Consider the following 19,573-nt stretch of genomic DNA (forward strand, 5'->3'; position numbering starts at 1 on the left):
TTATGTCTATTATTTCTTGATCATTGATTTAATCAAGTGAATGTAATCTGTATTACTCCATGCCTCTTTGCATGCTCACTTATTCAGACACACCCACACAAGCCACTCACACACACATTCTTGACACCCCCCCCCCCCACACACACACACACACAATCTCTCTCCCTCCCATTTCTTATCTTTTTGTTGAAATAAAGTCTGTGACCAGATGTTCGGGGCATTTTGCCTCATGCGTATGCCACAGTTATAACTGGTTGACTTGTCTGCTTAATGTGTCTCTCCTTTTCTCTTCGATCAGGAAATGGGTTATTGGTAAACATACTGATAAAATCCATAACATTTACAAATTCTCATGCAGTTGCACTAACGATCACAGTTATGATGGTGAAAAGTAACATTTAAAAATAAGCACATATGGAATAAATGCGCTGCCGATGATGAATCAAAGGCTCACTGTCGTTATCAGCCAGGCAGAGAGCGGGGGGGTACAAACGAGGTTTCCTCTTTCCAGACAAACAGATGACCTTGCCCCTCCGAGGAGTCGACCGAGAGGACGGAGCTGGAGGCAACGGCACTGACAGGTCCGGCACCTCTCCGAAGATCTGACAGGAAGACGTGTGTTAGTGGTGAGAGTGACTTCATGTGTGTGAAATGGTGTGTGTGCCTAAAACCACACCTTATCATGGTTTTCAATGATTATCTCCACCACGATGTTCTGAAACTTGATGTTCATCATGGCAGCCACTGTCTCTTCCTGTGACCTCATTAACGTGGGACCAAAGATCATTCCCAGGTTGGACACGGTCATCAAGTTCTGGTTACTGTGAGAGGATACCCTACACAAACACACACACACACACACACACACACACACACACACACACACACACACACACACACACACACACACACACACACGCACGCACGCACACACACACACAGATTGACATGCACCAGGATACTTGATCATAAACTCTTTCTAAAGGAACACACTAAAAGCTGCAGGTTAGGAAGCTCCATGCTGTCATTATGAACCTACCTGAGGAGGTGCTTGGCTAAAACGTCCAGCATTGCTCTGTTCCTGTCTGGTAGTCTGTGTACCAGAGCATGAATGGCTCTGACTCTGTGCTTCTGATCATCGTACTCTGTGAAAACAACGGAAGGTGTTTCTCGTAACCCCAGAAACCCTTTCAAGTTGAAAGCTGCCTCAGAAATGTGATGGCTGTCATTTCTGTGTTAGAACAGATGTGTTGAGGTCTTACTTGCAGCTCTGATGAATTCTTTATGCAGCCTGTAGGTCAGTAGCGGTTCTGCCAAACACCTGCATGCAGATTGCAGGACAGGAATAGGTCAGTTACTGGTTTAGAGGAATACCACGGTTTTAAACAGTAATGTTGAAATTTAGTTTTTTTTTCACATCTTTTCTGACTGATATTTTTATCCCTTTTAACAATTTAAATAATAAATGCTAGAGGGAGCCTAAGCCACGCCCATCTACTTCAGGACCTTTTGTCCCCTACTGCCAAAAAAATGAATGGGAGTCTATGGAGGGATGAAAGTTATTCTCTGATCCTGTTTGATATGTGCCATGGATTTCACATAAGTTGTCCGTGAATTTTAAAGACACAAGTTATTGTAGGTTTAGTGTGAAAGATTGCCGTTCTGAGAGGGGTGGGGGTGCATCAGGCCCCGAGATGACCAGCAGTGCTGTCAATGGCTACAAGTTTGTTGATCCTTTGGTCAAGCAAGTGCCTGCCCTGCCTATCGGCATCCCATGCCTCCAACCATTAACATGTTTGTTTATGATAGTGAGCCGAAGCCACGCCCATCTACTTCCGTAGCACGGGTCCCCAGAAGAACAAAATAACGAATGCAAGTCAACGGGGCTAAAAACGCTATTTTCTAATTGCGCTTGTTTTGTGCCATGAATTTCACATATGATGTCCGTGATTTTTAAAGACACATTTTCATACCACGAAAGCGCTTATTTTCGAATAGGGGGAAACGCTATTTTAGGCTTTATGTGAAAATAAGTCCAGGACTACAAATGCGCTTCACGAAAGTGACGTCATCGAACCAGACACAGAGAAAACTTTGGGAAAAGGGCTGTAAGTTCAGCAAACTTCCCACAGGAGGAAAGAACCACCATAAATCTGACCATGTGGTAAGTAGCAGCTACGCTAGAGGAGAGGAGATTCTGCGGTGACGTCACATACGCGACGCACCAATTTCTGGTGTGTAGTCATGCTAATTACAAGCTTTTATAAGCTAAAAAAATCTCAAAGTACATGACTGGCGTGGTTGAAACACCCATCATTACTTTTCATTTAAATTGCAGTACAACATATCTGTGATCCAGGGCGTAAGGCAAGGCGGATTAGACAATAGCTCTTTTAGCCCCGTTGACTTTCATTCATTTTTTCGTTCTTCCGGGGACCCGTGAGCCGACCAGACAGGGAGGAGACTTAGGCTTCCTATTGGCTGCCGCGCGCCTTTGCAGCGTGAAGGACGGAGGGAGATGCACAGAGTCCCTGCAGGCTGCAAAGTGTGAGCTGCAGGTGATGGGCTTGTATGTTTGGTCCTGAAGGGCATTGATCAGAACATTCCGGTCACATATCTTCAGTGGAAATCAGCCAGTAATGATCAGTGTCCGATCTATCAAAACACCACTACGTTAAACCATGTTATTATTGCTTAAGGCCACGCCCACAGCAGAATAATAATCCAATAATTTCTCAAACATTTGATTTGAAACAGGCAGTCGGCTTTCATTACCTGAAATAATCTTTCAGGCCGCTGGTTATGGTCTTGTTGTCCCAGCTTTCTGCATCCAGCTGCATGTCAGAGGAAGCTGTCGATGCTGGGAGACATGGACTTTAAACATATGTGCTGAAGATTTTATTTGTATTACCACACCTTGGCATGACAGCAACGCAGCATACCAAATACGCTCGTCATCAGTCGCTGCACTTTAGAGTTCACTCCTCCAGTCCTGTAGAGCCCCAGGGTGGTGAGGCCTGCAGGAGAGTTCACACACAAACGTCACCATCAGGAGCTGAAAATATCCCAGTTTCTGTTTAAACATTCAGAGTGTGAGAAATACCTCTTGTTTCAACCAGCTCAACGCACTTCTTCACAAAGTTGAAGCCTGCCTCATTAAGAAATGCTGTAAAACAATAAAAAAAGTCACTCTGAAACGAGAGGACATAACTATAGACACACAAAGCTTGATGTCATACTTACTCTCTTCTTTTTTACTGAGCAGAGAAGGAAGGGTGTAAATCTGAACAAAGACAGAACCAGTGTCACTAAAACACACGTTTCCAGTTAATTGTTTCTCATAGAAGTTCATTTTAGTGGTAGATGTATCTTTACAGGTTCCTTTCCATCCATCGCTTCCATCCACAGCCGTCTGTTGGCCTCTGACAGGGCCTGCAGGGTGATGACGCCATGTCTGCAAGTAAAAATAGATTTCCTTGAGCTGAAACAAGGCACCTTGTGCAAATTCGTTCAGTCCTAAAAACAATCATGCATGACAGAGTCACGCGTCTCACCTCTCCACCACCTCGATGTCGAAGCAGAAGCGTTTGTCGATGGAGTCTGTTTTCCTTCTGACACACGAGCGCAGCTTGAACATCTCAGGCGTGCCGTTCACCACCCCGTTCGGCTGAAATAGAGATGTGTTCGCACAAGCCCGTCTCAGGAAGGCGCCTCATCTTCTGTTTTCTGTTCTTACTGGTACCAGCTCACCTGTCTGCTGGCTGGTCTGACCTCCGTGTTGCCCATGGTGAACATCTTTGAACTCTTCTCATACGTACAGTAGTATCTGGTCCAAACACTTCCCAACGGACCTAACGGATATCAAAAAAGTCACTCTGTGTCAGTCCATGCTGCCTGACTTCAGTGGCCTCTGTGAGAGATTTTGGAGTACCGTACGTTTCTCTTGGATGTACAGAAATCCCTCCATGGTAAAGCAGCTGGGGGCTTTGAAATCATCCTCAGCAGAGCGGATCCTCTTCATCAGCCTCTCCACCTCAGCTCGGGTGCTCTCAAAGTTGTTACGAGCCTTTTCAGAAACATGCATCAGAAAAAAAAAACATTACAAAGGTCCTTCCGTACGAGTCAGATGATTATGATGCATCCAGTAGATGATGATGTCGGAGGATAATAAACCCAACTTGTCAGCCTGGATGTAATCTCAAGGAAATTTGATAAGAAACTGAATAGTTTGACAGATTTTTTATTTTCCACAGGAAGCTAAATAGTGTTTCTGTTCAGATTGTTATTTTGTTGATTTTCTACTTTAGAGGATTTAGATTTATACGCTGCACTACTTTCAGTTGTGTTTTACTTAAAATAACCTTCGAGTACATGAATGCTTATATAATGTTTGTGGTTTTGCTTTGTTGAAAGGCTAATATAAGATGTGAGTTATTGTCATTGTGTATGAAGGGGCGCATCCTGCTGCCTTTCAAACTTTACATAAGAATACCTTTATTAGTCCCTCAGTGGGAAAATTGTGGTATTGCAACGGCACAAGTACAGTAAAGTAAAATAGAAGTAGTACACAAAAGATATCACACAAAAAGGATTTAAATAAGCAACTTAGAATTGAAAAGTGTTGAATTGTGAGTTTGATGGTTGTTGCACATACGGTATATAACAATTGTTGCAAATATTGCACATGTATTGAATGGTGATGACAGATATGGTATTGTTACAGACACAAGAGTACGTATGTTAGTATACAGTACTACGGATGCATATGACAAATGATGTAGCGGTGGTGTGGGATGTACCATCTTACTGTATTTTATTTTCTCTTTTATTAATTTGTTCAAAATAAACTAAACTTAGATTGGCTAAAATTAAAGAGCAAGTTGCCCCGAAATAGGGAAGGGGTTAGCAGCGGGTCCCCAGTCCAGGCTTGGGAGGGGGGAGGGGCCCAACCCTGCAACGAGGCAGATGTTTATGTTTATGTGCTTAGCAGACGCTTTTACCCAAAGCGACTTACAATTATTTTTTAACCTATAGGGCATGTTGTGATCTGTGGGGGAAACCGGAGTACCCGGAGAAAACCCACGCATGCATGGGGAGAACACGCAACTCCACGCAGAAAGGCGAGTTTTGAACCTGCGACCTTCGTGCTGCGAGGCAACAGTGCTAACCACTGCGCCACCATGCAGCCATGCAGATGAGAGGGAACGACACCTCTAACACAAACGATGGATACTGGATAAGAAAAGCACTTCAATAACTTGTGCTCTGAGGAGAATGAGCTCTGTTCTTAACTCATTCACTGCCATTGACGACTAAAGTAGTCATTTGCATTGTTTTACTGTGTGGGCGTGGGAACGAGTCCCCGCACCGTGACAACAAACATCACAGCTCTAAAGCTGAACTTCATCCTCGTACATCACACGTCACATGACCAGGAAGCAGAAAATCCATGTGTTAGGAGATAGTTTTGAGCCGCTGCTGTGAAAAAAGTGAGGTGCCAACCGGAAAAGCTTCTGCCGATAACAATTCAATAACGGATTATGAAAGAACGGATTAATTTCTAACAAATGGATTTACAGCCAGTTGCTATCCATCACTAAATACAACTCATTTGAATACCATGCCATCCAGGTAACTGTACTGAATTCTTTTTGGTTGTCATATATCGACAACCAGGTCAACTCAGAGACTTTCTTGATGAACTCGACACCCTGCTCTCCTCCATTCCTGAGCACGACTGTACCACAATGGTCCTTGGAGACATGAATATTCACCTGGACAATCCCAGCTCATCAGGCTTCCTCTCACTAATGTCATCATTTGATTTTAAACTAGTACAAAGTCCTCCAACTCACAAAGCTGGAAAAGCACTCAACCTCATTTTCACCAGAAACTGTGCCATAGACACAATCTCTGTCACACCGCTGCATCTTTCGGATCATTACTTCATCCATTTCAGCTTGACTACAAGGGAGGTCCACTGCTTCCTCCCAGTGGTCTCATTCCGCCGCAACCTCCACAATCTGGCACCCAACCACTTCTCCTCTCTTGCTGCCTCCACTCTTCCATCTCCCAGCACATTCTCTGCTTATGAAGTGAATGAAGCCACCGAGTCACTCTGCTCGTCTTAACAACTTGTGCCCTTTAGCCACTAGACCTGCTAGATCCTCTCAGTCGCACCCTTGGCTAAATGATACCCTCCGGTCTCTACGCACCAATCTTAGAGCTGCGGACTGGAAATGGCACAAAACAAAAGATCCTGGTGATCAATTGAAATTTCATGAATTACTGTCCTCAATCTCTGCCAGCATCACCGATGCAAAGAAAGCTTTCTACACTGACCAAATTCTCAGCTCTACTGACTCTCAGAAACTATTTTCAACATTCAAAACTCTGCTCAACCCTCCATCTCCACCTCCTATCAACAATCTATCAGCTGACACCTTTGCCTCATTTTTCACTGACAAAGTGGCAGCTATAAGCAAACAGTTTACTCAACTGGCCACTCCTGAACATTCGCTACCACAAACCCCTTCTAGTCCAACCATCTCAAGCCCTACTGCTTCATTTTCCTCTTTTTCCCCTCTCACTGAGAACTGTGTGTCCAAGCTTCTCACGTGCAGCCGCCCTACTACATGCTCACTGGACCCCATTCCGACTAAGCTGCTCCAAGCTATTGCTCCTACAGTAGCCGCAGCAGTCACATGTGATCAACGCATCACTGACATCCGGTACATTTCCCACCTCTCTCAAGCATGCTCAGGTGAAACCGCTGCTAAAAAAAACCATCTCTCCCTCCAAATCATGTGGAGAACTACCAACCTATCTCTCTCCTCCCTTTTCTGTCCAAAATCATTGAAAGGGTGGCTTTCAAGCAGATCACAGAATACCTGTCACAAAACTTTCTGCTTGACCCTTACCAATCTGGGTTCAAAAAGGGCCACTCCACTGAAACTGCTCTGTTAGCAGTGACTGAATCCTTAAAAGAAGCTAGATCGACAGGCAAATCCTCAGTGCTTATCCTCCTCGACTTATCGGCTGCATTTGACACTGTCAACCATGGCTTCCTTTTGTCCACACTCTCGGGCATGGGCATCACAGAGAAAGCACACGCCTGGTTTGAATCATACCTCACAGGTCGAGCATCTTTTTAACTAGCACCTTGCCTGCACCCGTCCCCCCTCTCTACTGTCCACTCCTTGTTCCCTACTCTCCATGACTGATGTCAATGTTGTTGTTGTTGTTGTTAGCTTCAAGGGCAATATGCCGATTATCACTTGTAAGTCGCTTTGGACAAAAGCGCCTGCTAAATACATAAACATAAACATTCAGTGCATCTTGGCTTGGACAATCCTCTACCGTGCACCATCTTGCCAGAGGAGTCCCCCAGGGCTCTGTACTAGGACCTCTTCTCTTTGCCATATACACCACCTCACTGGGTGAGATCATTCGATCACATGGCTTCTCCTACCACTGCTATGCAGACGACACCCAGCTCTATCTGTCATTTCCACTGACGACCACACTGTCTCTGCACGAATATCAAACTGTCTCTCTGACATATCAAAATGGATTAAATCCCACCATCTCCAACTCAACCTCTCTAAAACTGAACTACTTGTCATCCCAGCAAAACCATCCATACAGCACAATGGCTGTGTCTCAATTCAGGGTCTGCATCCTTCGAAGGACCCAGCCTACTCGCCCGACGTGGGCTGGGTCCTCCGTCGGCCAAGTAGACCGGATGTTAACGGCTGTGAATTTGGACAGGCCTAGCCTTCAGGAATTCCCGCCTCTCTGTCGTTCCGTCGCCTAGCAACCATGGAACCGCTGAGCAGAAGGGAGAAGGAACTTCAAATGATGGAGCTGGAAGTTTTGTTGAGCTTTTTAATAATTTCCTTGGTTCTGGAGGAGCTAGAAGGCATTTATCGCCCGCAAAGGCCTTTTCTATTGCTCAGGCTGAGACGCAACAATGAACAGGTAAAGTAATTTCTATTAAGTAGGCTTTACCTATCGGCTATAGCTAGTTTAATGGATAGTTTTAGCAACTTTTTACAGGTTGTAAACAGACTCCATATTAAATTCAAAACCTATACTCAAATATAAACTACAACTTCAAATCTTTTACACTTACTCAACTAAAAAAGCTCCCCACCAAAAGAGTTACTCAAGTAAGAAGAAAAAAAAATGTGAAAGTGGCTTAAATTAAAAAATAATAATTAAAAATATGGATATCATTAAATAACAAATAACTGTTAGCAGAAAGAGCACATTACATGGAACCATCAATTACCTGTAGAAGGACATCTAGTGGACAAAAATAAGAACTTGTTATATGACTTCTCGTCTCGTCTCGTCTCGTCTCGTCTTCCTCCGCTTATCCGGGTCCGGGTCGCGGGGGCAGCATCCCAACTAGGGAGCTCCAGGCCGTCCTCTCCCCGGCCTTGTCCACCAGCTCCTCCGGCAGGACCCCAAGGCGTTCCCGGACCAGATTGGAGATATAACTTCTCCAACGTGTCCTGGGTCGACCCGGGGGCCTTCTGCCGGCAGGACATGCCCGAAACACCTCCCCAGGGAGGCGTCCAGGAGGCATCCTGACCAGATGCCCAAACCACCTCAACTGGCTCCTTTCGATCCGGAGGAGCAGCGGTTCTACTCCGAGTCCCTCCCGAATGTCCGAGCTCCTCACCCTATCTCTAAGGCTGAGCCCGGCCACCCTACGGAGGAAACTCATTTCGGCCGCTTGTATCCGCGATCTCGTTCTTTCGGTCATTACCCAAAGCTCATGACCATAGGTGAGGATTGGGACGTAGATCGACCGGTAAATCGAGAGCCTGGCTTTCTGGCTCAGCTCCCTCTTCCCCACGACAGATCGGCTCAGCGTCCGCATCACTGCAGACGCCGAACCAATCCGCCTGTCGATCTCCCGATCCCTCCTACCCTCACTCGTGAACAAGACCCCGAGATACTTAAACTCCTCCACTTGAGGTAGGACCTCTCCCCCGACCCGGAGGTGGCAAGCCACCCTTTTCCGGTCGAGAACCATGGTCTCAGATTTGGAGGTGCTGATCCTCATCCCAGCCGCTTCACATTCGGCCGCGAACCTACCCAGCAAGAGCTGAAGGTCAGAGCTGGATGAAGCTAGGAGGACCACATCATCCGCAAAAAGCAGAGACGAGATTCTCCTGCCACCAAACTCGACACACTCCACACCACGGCTGCGTCTAGAAATTCTGTCCATAAAAGTGATGAACAGAACCGGTGACAAAGGGCAGCCCTGGCGGAGTCCAACCCTCACTGGGAACAGGTCCGACTTACTACCGGCTATGCGGACCAAACTCACGCTCCTCTGGTAAAGGGACTGAATGGCCCTTAACAGAAAGCCACCCACCCCATACTCCTGGAGCGTCCCCCACAGGGTGCCCCTGGGGACACGGTCATAAGCCTTCTCCAAATCCACAAAGCACATGTGGATTGGTTGGGCAAACTCCCATGCCCCCTCCATCACCCTTGCAAGGGTATAGAGCTGGTCCACAGTTCCACGGCCAGGACGAAAACCACATTGCTCCTCCTCTATCTGAGATTCAACTATCGATCGGACCCTCCTCTCCAGTACCTTGGAGTAGACCTTTCCAGGGAGGCTGAGGAGTGTGATCCCCCTATAGTTGGAACACACCCTCAGGTCACCCTTCTTAAAGATGGGGACCACCACCCCGGTCTGCCACACCCTAGGAACTGCCCCCGATGACCACGCAATGTTGTAGAGACGTGTCAACCATGACAGCCCTACAACATCCATAGCCTTGAGATACCCAGGACGAACCTCATCCGCCCCCGGGGCTCCGCCGCTGTGTAGTTGTTTGACTACCTCAGCAACTTCTGCCCCTGAGATCGGACAGTCCATCCCCAGGCCTCCCAGCTCTGGTTCCTCCTCGGAATGCGCATTGGTGGGATTGAGGAGCTCCTCAAAGTATTCCTTCCACCGTCCGACTATAGCCTCAGTTGACGTCAGCAGCTCCCCATCCCCACTGTAAACAGTGTGAGCGAGTTGCTGCCTTCCTCTCCTGAGGCGCCGGACAGTTTGCCAGAACCTCTTTGGAGCCGATCGATAGTCTTTCTCCATGGCCTCACCAAACTCCTCCCACGCCCGAGATTTTGCCTCGGCAACTGCCACTGCTGCACCTCCTTGAACCGTCACCTTATCGTGGTGGAGGAGTTTGAGTGCCCTAATGATCCTAGGAGCTATGTTGTCTGGGGCACTTAGTGCCCCTGGTAGGGTCTCCCATGACAAATTGGTCTTAGGTGAAGGGTGAGACAAAGAACGGTTCGAAGGATCTTTCATGGCGGTGAAAACGAAGAGTCGGAGTACCCGGCCCGGAGGGTTACCGGGGTCCCACCCTGGAGCCAGGCCTGGGGTTGGGGCCCGTGAGCGAGCGCCTGGTGGCCGGGCTTTCGCCCATGGGGCCCGGCCGGGCCCAGCCCGAACCGGATACATGGGCTCGTCCAACTGTGGACCCACCACCCGCAGGAGGAACATGAAGGGTCCGGTGCAATGTGAATCGGGTGGCAGACCAAGGCGGGAGCCTTGGCGGTCCAATCCCCGGACAAGGAAACTAGTTTTTGGGACATGGAACGTCACCTCGCTGGCGGGGAAGGAGCCGGAGCTTGTGGCAGAGGTTGAGCGGTACCGGCTAGATATAGTCGGACTCACCTCGACACATTGCATTGGCTCTGGAACCCGAGACCTGGAGAGGGGTTGGACACTCTACTTTGCTGGAGTTGCTCCGGGTGAGAGGCGGAGGGCTGGGGTTGGCTTTTTGTTAGCCCCGAGACTCTCTGCCTGTGTGTTGGGGTTTACCCCGGGGGACAAGAGGGTAGCTTCCTTGCGCCTTCGGGTCGGGGAACGGGTCCTGACTGTTGTTTGTGCTTATGGGCCAAATATCAGTTCAGAGTACCCACCCTTTTTGGAGTCCCTGGGACGAGTGCTAGATAGTGCTCCATCAGGGGACTCCATTGTCCTGCTGGGGGACTTCAATGCTCACGTGGGCAATGACAGCTTGACCTGGAGGGGTGTGATTGGGAGGAACGGCCCACCTGATCAGAACTCGAGCGGTGTTTTGTTATTGGACTTCTGTGCAAGCCGCAGTTTGGCCATAACGAACACCATGTTCGAACATAAGGATGCCCACCGGTACACTTGGTACCAGGGCAGCCTAGGTCACAGGTCGATGATAGATTTTGTAGTCGTATCATCTGACCTGCGACCGTATGTTTTGGACACCCGAGTGAAGAGAGGGGCGGAGCTGTCAACTGATCACCACCTGGTGGTGAGTTGGATCAGATGGCAAGGGAACATGCCGCGTAGACCTGGCAGACCCAAACGCATAGTGAGGGTCTGCTGGGAACGCCTGGCAGAAGAACCTGTCAAGACGGTCTTCAACTCCCACCTCCGGCAGAGCTTTGACCACGTCCCGAGAGCAGTGGGGGACATTGAGTCCGAGTGGGCCTTGTTCCACTCTGCGATTGTCGAGGCGGCTGTTGCTAGCTGTGGTCGTAAGGTGGCCGGTGCCAGTCGTGGTGGCAACCCCCGTACCCGCTGGTGGACACCAGAGGTTCGGGGAGCCGTCAGGCTGAAGAAGGAGGCCTACAGGGCGTGGCTGGTCTGTGGGTCTCCGGAGGCAGCAGACAGGTACCGGATAGCCAAGCGGGGTGCAGCAGTTGTTATATGACTTACAAAACTTAATTACAGAAAATTGATCTTTTGGCCTTCATTGAATACGTTCTTCAAAAGTTACGTTTTTAGAAATTTGAAAGAATAGCATAAAAAATCACATTTACATTGAGAATAATGTTATGTTTTATAAAAACTTGAAATTACAGCTTTGAAATAAAACTTTATTTTTTCTGTATTTCTCTTTAACCAGACTAGACCCAGATACTGCAGGATTAACCTGAGTGTCCCAGTCCTGGACTGTTTCTTCAACCAGCAAGATCCAAGGCCAGACTTTTGTTTGAGCAGGGAGTCCCTTTCAGTGCTGCTGAATCTGCTGACCCAAGATCGGCGTCATGGTTGGGGTGCCACAATTGAGACCCTGGTGTTTATTTTCTGGTTGGCAAGCAGAGCATCTTACAAGGTGGTCTCCAGAGCGTTCGGGATACCTCGTTCGACTGTCTACCGCATCGTCCACAGAGTCACGGAGGAGGTTGTGGCCAAACCCCTGAAGACCTGGAGGTGGTGTCCCAGGGGTTTGCAGGGCTGGCACGGCATAGAGCTTTTTTTAAAGCTGTAGGTGCCATCGACGGCTGCCACATCAGGATCAAGCCTCCAAGCGGCCCTGATGGTCACTGCTACAGGAACAGGAAACTGTTCCCCTCTATCATCCTGCAGGCTGTGTGTGACCATCAGGGCCGCTTCATTGACACGTAAATGGGCTGGCCGGGGTCGGTGCATGACTCCAGGGTGCTCCGCCACAGCCCGCTGTACAGGCAGTCAGTCTACCCTCCTCCAGGGCACTTCATCCTTGCAGATGGTGGGTACCCATTCCTGCAAAGCCCACTCCCACTCATCACTCCCTACAAACGTGGGAATCAAGGTGTGGCTGCCCAGAGCTTTAACAGCCATCATTCCAAAATCACACTCTGTGATAGAGCGTGCTTTTGGAATGATGAAAACCAGATTCAGAGCCATCTTCCTGCAAGCGCTGGAGGTCCACCACACTTTTGTGCCTCACGTAAGTGTACGAAATGTGGCTTTTCTCATTTCTTTGAAAGATTTCAATTAATTAATTTATGTATCATAGGTTGTTACCGCTTGCACCATCCTCCACAACATCTGCCTCAGTGCTGGCGACTTTGTGGTGGCAGAGGATGAGCCTGACAAGGATGGTGGAGATGATGAGAGGGAGGCTGGTTTGGAGGACGTCAGCGGTGCACGCTGGTGGGATTAGCTGAGCTGTGAGGTGTCTGCCCTGGAGGAGGTTCCACTGGATCATGACTACTGTTAACAGGTAACAAATGAATGAATTTACATTTTTTTAAATAGTCTAACATTTCACCAATAGTATGTAGATTTTGTATTTATTATCTTCTATTTGTCTATTTATGTTTCAGTCTTGGCCATGTAGCAGCCGTCGGCAGCCAGCCCTGCAAACCGATGGACGATGCAGTGGACAGTCAAGACACATCTTGAAGCTCTTTCTGCAGACCACCCAGTAGGATGCTTCACTTGTCAACCAGAAAAGAGCAGCCACGGGTCTCAGCTCCAGCACTCCATCCATGACATTCATCTGTTCAGCAGATCCAGCAGCCCTGTTAGGGACTTCCTGCTTCAAAGTTGTTGAAACAGTCTTGGAACAGGACACTCAGGTTAATCCTGCACCAAATATGCATTTTATTTTTCTTTGTCAGATTTATCTCTTATTTTGTATGTTTCCCTTCATGATTTTGTGTATATATGTTCAACCATGTTCAAACTAAATTGTTGAAAATAAAAGTATTAAGTTTGATCCATTTCTCCATTATTTTCTCAATTATATTTTTTGTTTAATACTTTAAAACATTACAGGTTACAGAAAAGAATATTGAAGTTCATTTTAATACTGTTTCAAGACATTCTCAATATTTTTAATATGTCACTGCAGCTTCCTGTTGTCAACATTTACATGAGTGATACTGGTACTTTTAACTTAAATAGTTGACCAACAGTCCACTGTGGTGCTTTTAGAGGCAATTCAAATGCACCCACAATAGGCTAAATTTTCCCTTCAGTTTTGTCTTCAGCAAGTGAAATGCATGCTCAATCAGATTCTGGTCAGGTGATTGACTTGGCCATTGCAAAACAGTCCACTTCTTTCACTTGCAAAACTCTTTGGTTGCTTTTGCAGTATGCTTTGGGTCATTGTCCATCTGCACTGTGAAGCGCCGTCCAATGAGTTCTGAGGCACTTGCCTGAATATGAGCAGATAATATTGCCCGAAACACTTCAGAATTCATCATGCTGCTTTTGTCAGCAGTCACATCATCAATAAATACAAGAGAACCAGTTCCACTGGCAGCCATACATGCCCACACCATGACACTTCCAGCACCATGCTTCACTAATGAGGTAATAATAATAATAATGCATTGAACTTATATAGCGCTTTTCTAGATACCCAAAGACGCTTTTTCACACTCTCTCACATTCACACACTGCTAGTGATAGTAAGTTACTTGTAGCCACAGCCGCCCTGGGGAGGTCTGACAGAGGCGAGGCTGCCATTTGGCGCCGTCGGCCCCTCTGACCACCACTAACACAGGCAAGTTGGGTGAAGTGTCTTGCCCAAGGACACAACAGCAGGATACCCCTGGCGGGAGCTGGAATCGAATCCATGACCCTCCGATCATGAGGCAACCCGCTCTACCACCTGTGCTACTGCTGCCCCAAAGGTGGTATGCTTAGGATCATGAGCAGTTCCTTTCCGTCTCCATGCTCTTCTATTCCCATCACTCTGGTACAAGTTGATCTTGGTCTCATCTGTCCATAGGATGTTGTTCCAGAACTGTGAAGGCTTTTTTAGATCTTGTTTGGCAAACTCTAATCTGGCCTTCCTGTTTTTGGGGCTCACCAATGGTTTACATCTTGTGGTGAACCCTCTGTATTCACACTGGTGGAGTCTTCTCTTAATTGTTGACTTTGACACAGATACACCTACCTCCTGGAAAGTGTTCTTGATCTGGCCAACTGTTGTGAAGGGTGTTTTCTTCACCAGGGAAAGGATTCTTTGGTCATCCACCACAGTTGTTTTCTGTGGTCTTCCAAGTCATTTGGTGTTGCTGAGCTCACTGGTGTGTTCCTTCTTTGAGAATGTTCCAAACTGCTGTTTTGGCCACGCCTAATGTTTTTGCTATCTCCCTGATAGGTTTCTTTTGTCTTTTCAGCCTAATGATGGCTTGCTTCACTGATAGTGACAGCTCTTTGGATCTCATCTTGACAGTTGACAGCAACAGATTCCAAATGCAAATAGCACACTTGAAATGAACTCTGGACCTTTTATCTGCTCATTGTAATTGGGATAATGAGGGAATAACACATACCTGGCCCATACCTGGCCATGGAACAGCTGAGAAGCCATTTGCCCCATTACTTTGGTCCCTTAAAAAGTGGGAGGCACATATGCAAACTGTTGTAATTCCTACACCGTTCACCTGATTTGGATGCAAATACCCTCAAATAAAAGCTGACAGTCTGCAGCTTAAGCACATCTTGTTCGTTTCATTTGATATCCATTGTGGTGGTGTATAGAGCCAAAAATGTTAGTATTGTGTCGATGTCTCAATATTTATGGACCTGACTGTATATAATCAGAACTCTCGGAAATTTTGACTAATAAATGACCAGAAAAAATTAGAAGTGGTCGTACCGGTCCTCTTAAAGGAGTCATCACCTGAAATTCTCACTTTTCCACTTGAAAAAGTGTACATGATGGCTTTCTAATGATTTTTCACTGGTTCATTGGATCATTTTTTACTCAATCAGCCCACATGCACCCCACGAGCACGCGCACTCCAAAACGAGATTGTTGGTTACGTATTGTAACCCCAGATTTTATGAGTCTAGTCGCAGCCCTTAAGCTAGCTGCTATTGGAAAGGTGATGTCAGCATCAGCCCATCATGAATAGCTTAAATGTACGCCCACCAATGGTGGGCACCCCCGTGGGTATATAAGTGGAGCGACTCTACTGTTCGTCTCCGATGGCTCTTGGTCCTATCAGAACCAGTGGGGCCATTGGCTTAAGGACTGCGACTAGACTCATAGAATCTGGGGTTCCAATACGTAACCAACGTTCTATTTCATCTAGTCTTAGCCCTTAAGCTAGCTGCTATTGGAATAATGCGCAGCTGAATGTGTTTACGCCACACTGGTTAGCTCAAAACAAATGGGCACATCCAACATTTCTCTTCTTAGAGAGGGTTGCTCAGCCTAAGCCTAAGGGCTTAGAAGGCTGAGGCAGCCAGAAAGAAGAGTGGGGTTCCCACTAAAATGATCATCCACAAGAGGATGAATTTGATGATCCATTGATGTAATCACCGGCTCATGTATGAGGGGTGATAAGAAAATAAGGAGCCCAGGGTGACAAGAGGGCAATGGATTGAATGGGACCCATTATGAGGGGAACATAGGTAGTGATTGCGAACATATCCATCTGGATATGTATTATTGTAGTAGGGCCGATGTGAGTTCGTAATGTTTTCACTCAGCCTGTTGGGGTCCAAGCACTGAACGAGTGATGGATCCTGAAGAAACATCTCGTAAGTAATAATGAGTAAAGGAACATGGGGAAGCCCATGAAGCAGCTAGACAGATGTCTTCCATTGACACACCACTGCAGAGCGCCATAGAAGAGGAAATACCTCTGGCTGAGTGAGCCCTGAGTGTCTCAGGAGGATCCCACCCTGATGATGTGTAAGCGAGTGAAATAGCGTCACATAGCCAGTGTGAAAGACGCTGGGTCGACAGCGCTTGCCCAAGGGAGGAGTCTCTGTAGTGCATAAACAGACTCTGTAGTGACGAATCCCTGAACTGCGAGCGCCCGCACCAGGCAGAGAAGGTGGGAAGCTGCCTCCTCATCAGAATTATGGGGAGGAGGAAAAAGTCTAGCCAATGAAATTGACCTGGATTTGAAGGAAGTATTAATGTTTTTGGGCACAAAGGCTGGGTTGAGGCATAAAACAGCAGACCAGCCATCTTCCCGGATCCTGAGGCATGCAGGAGCCACTGAGAGGGCGGTTAGGTTGCTCACTCTCTTGACTGATGCCAGTGCCAGCAGTAAAGCAGTTCTGAGTGACAGGAACTTGAGTGAGACCTGGTCCAAGGGCTCATATGGGGCTTCAGATAAGCCGTGCAGAACCACCGTTAGGTCCCACTGGGGAAATAGTGGGCGGGACACAGGTCTGTTCCTTCTGACACCTTTTAGAAAACGTTTTGTGAGGGGATGATTGAAAACAGATCTCCAAAACCTTGGTGACAGGATGAGATAGCTGCAGCATATGTTTTAATAGTGCTGAATGTGAGGCCTCTGCCCACCAGTATCTGCAGAAACGATAGGACATCCGGCAGCTGGCAGGAGAGCACTTGAACATTCCACTCTGTGCACCATTTTTGGAAAGCTGCCCATTTAGCAGCATAAGATGCAACGGTAGATGGCGTGCGCGCGCACTCTGAATCGTGTTGACCACATCACCCAGCAGCCCAGAAGCCTCTAAGCGTGACCGCTCAGCGGCCAGACCCACAGCTGTTGGCCTATTTCTGGAGGATGTTTGATTATTCCTCCCACCTGGAGGAGGGCGTCCTCCCTCCACGGGAGCATCCACAGGGAGCTGGATACCAGCGCTTGTAGGTCTGGAAACCATGACCCGGACAAGCGTCTGGGAGCTACCAGAATCACCAAGAGCTGTTCTGACCAAACTCGGTCCAGGAGTCGGGGAATCAGTGGGACTGGCGGAAACGCAAACGGGAGCGTCTGAGACCAGGGCTGGTGTGAGAAGGCGTCCGCTCTGAGTGGGGGGTGGTCCCCTGGTCTCAGGGAAAACCACAGGCGACACTGTGCATTTCCGCGAGCCGCGAACAGATCCACAGATGGTACCCAAACCTGATCCAGATCTGTGATATTAGTGCGGGATGCTGACGCCAGTCGGAGTCGCGGGGTCCCCCTCTTGACAGGATGTCTGCTGCCACGTTCAGGTGGCTTTGGTGGATAGCAGATGGACATGTGCCCAACACAGTAAATTTGTGGCTACGCGCAATAGTGGGAGGGATCGAACTCCCCCATGGCGATTTATGTAGGCTGCCGCCACCTGGTTGTCTGTGTGAACTTCGACATGACGGCCTTCGAGAAGGGCAGCGAAGTGTCTGATCACATTCCTCACTGTCATAAGCTCCAACACATTTATGTGCTCGTGCGTGTGGGAGGGCCAGCGATCTGCCACCGTATGGAATAAGCACGTGCCTCCCCATCCCGACAGTGACGCATCAATAAATACAGAGATGTGTGACGTAGGATGTCCGATGGGGACCCCGTGTGAGAGATCCCAGCCCACTGAAGGGGGAATCCTTAACATACGTCTCTTCTGACATATCGGGTACACCCGGAGGCGGATGAACCAACGCTGAAGGCGTCTCGTGTATAGTAATCCCACCGGCACCACAGCGTGGGCTGCAGCCATCATGTCCAGAAGTTTCAAAACTAATAGGGCTCTCACAATTTTGCAGGGTTGCACACGGGAGATCGCAGTGGTGAGATCTGCCGCTCTCGCCTGGGATAGACAGGCTCTCATTAGGGAGGCATTCAGCTCCACCCCGAGAAACACAATTGACTGGGATGGAAAGATGGAGCTTTTTTCCCAGTTTATGGAAAACCACAGGGTTGACAAGTGCTCTATTAACTTCCTGGTTTGCTCTGACGCCTCATCCTTGGACCAGGCGAATAGGAGCAGATCGTCCAGGTAAAATAGAATCCTCATTCCCGCCATGCGTAATGGCTGGAGAGCTGTCTCCAGACATTTGGAGAAGGTGCGTGAGGCAAGTGAGTAGCCGAAAGGGAGACAAATTAACTGGTATTGAACTCCCTTGAATGAAAAGCGCAGGAACTTCCGGTGTTTGGGAATTACTGGGATGTGGAAGTATGCGTCTTTCAGGTATATTGACGTGAACCAGTCCCCGGAGTGCACGTATTCTAGGACTATCCTCATTGTTAACATGCGGAAATGCATCATTGCTTTGGAGCAGTTGAACAGGGAAAGGTCGAGTATTGGTCTAATTCCTCCCGACTTCTTCGGTACTACGAAGTAGCGGGAGTAGAAGCCAGAGTGTTCTTGCCTGCGGGGAACTTGGGAAATGGCTTCTTTGGACAGTAGTTCCCGTAGCTCCAGCTCTAGGGCCTGAGATTGTTCCTGTGATGTGAGTTCCGTTTCCACGATCCCGTTGAAGGGAGGAGGAGGGGACTGAAAATGGAGTGTGGCCGTGATGAATGGTGTCTTATATTCATTTGCTCATGTGACAAAGGCGGCACCATTCTTGTGCACGATCCGACAGCGGACGCGTGTTCGAGGTCATGCAAACTATATCAGAGGACTGGGTTCGTGCCCTTACCGCCGTTGCTCGCACCAGAGGAGAACTGGGAGTGACCAATGGAAGGCTGCGCTCGAAAGGGCGAGTGTGAAACAGCTGGAAGAGGCTGATTCGCACAGCGGATTGTGGTGTCCAAAGATAAAGGACGATTGGGAGCCAGGCCCGTGCACGGGGACGATAAAGTGCCAGCGGATGGAGCCACGCACTGTAACGCCGCGCGTGGTTGCGATAGCGTCATGACATCCCGTCCCACCCTACGTTGTGGGGGGAGCGGGGTGTGTTGGGCCTGGCTGGAAGCTAGGGCTGGTGCGCAAATGGAACGGACCTTTACAGCCGGCTGTGGGCATGTCATGTGATTGACTGTGTGAACATGCAGGTGTTTCGCAATGCTTGGTGTGGGGAACATGTGTGAGGATTCGGCAGAAGATTCTGCAGAGGATTGTAGGATTTTGCTCTCAATGTAA

General features: G+C 48.2%; 1 protein-coding gene across 2 annotated transcripts in view; it reads right to left on the bottom strand.

The window, feature by feature from the left end:
* LOC107386362 (rho GTPase-activating protein 42) overlaps nucleotides 1-19,573 on the bottom strand; it is a 48,415-nt gene that overhangs the window by 6,860 nt on the left and 21,982 nt on the right. For both annotated transcript variants that reach the window (XM_015960701.3, XM_070555682.1), the window contains 12 exons: nucleotides 3,937-4,066; nucleotides 3,751-3,851; nucleotides 3,555-3,667; nucleotides 3,376-3,454; nucleotides 3,244-3,283; nucleotides 3,104-3,166; nucleotides 2,943-3,017; nucleotides 2,776-2,860; nucleotides 1,263-1,321; nucleotides 1,040-1,145; nucleotides 677-836; nucleotides 455-602 (listed from right to left, as the gene is read on the bottom strand). In XM_015960701.3, the coding sequence (XP_015816187.1) occupies nucleotides 455-602; nucleotides 677-836; nucleotides 1,040-1,145; nucleotides 1,263-1,321; nucleotides 2,776-2,860; nucleotides 2,943-3,017; nucleotides 3,104-3,166; nucleotides 3,244-3,283; nucleotides 3,376-3,454; nucleotides 3,555-3,667; nucleotides 3,751-3,851; nucleotides 3,937-4,066 (1,159 nt within the window). The remainder of the gene's footprint in view (nucleotides 1-454; nucleotides 603-676; nucleotides 837-1,039; nucleotides 1,146-1,262; nucleotides 1,322-2,775; nucleotides 2,861-2,942; nucleotides 3,018-3,103; nucleotides 3,167-3,243; nucleotides 3,284-3,375; nucleotides 3,455-3,554; nucleotides 3,668-3,750; nucleotides 3,852-3,936; nucleotides 4,067-19,573) is intronic.

Source organism: Nothobranchius furzeri, chromosome 10 (assembly GCF_043380555.1).
Source record: "Nothobranchius furzeri strain GRZ-AD chromosome 10, NfurGRZ-RIMD1, whole genome shotgun sequence".
NCBI classification, from domain to species: Eukaryota; Metazoa; Chordata; class Actinopteri; order Cyprinodontiformes; family Nothobranchiidae; genus Nothobranchius; species Nothobranchius furzeri.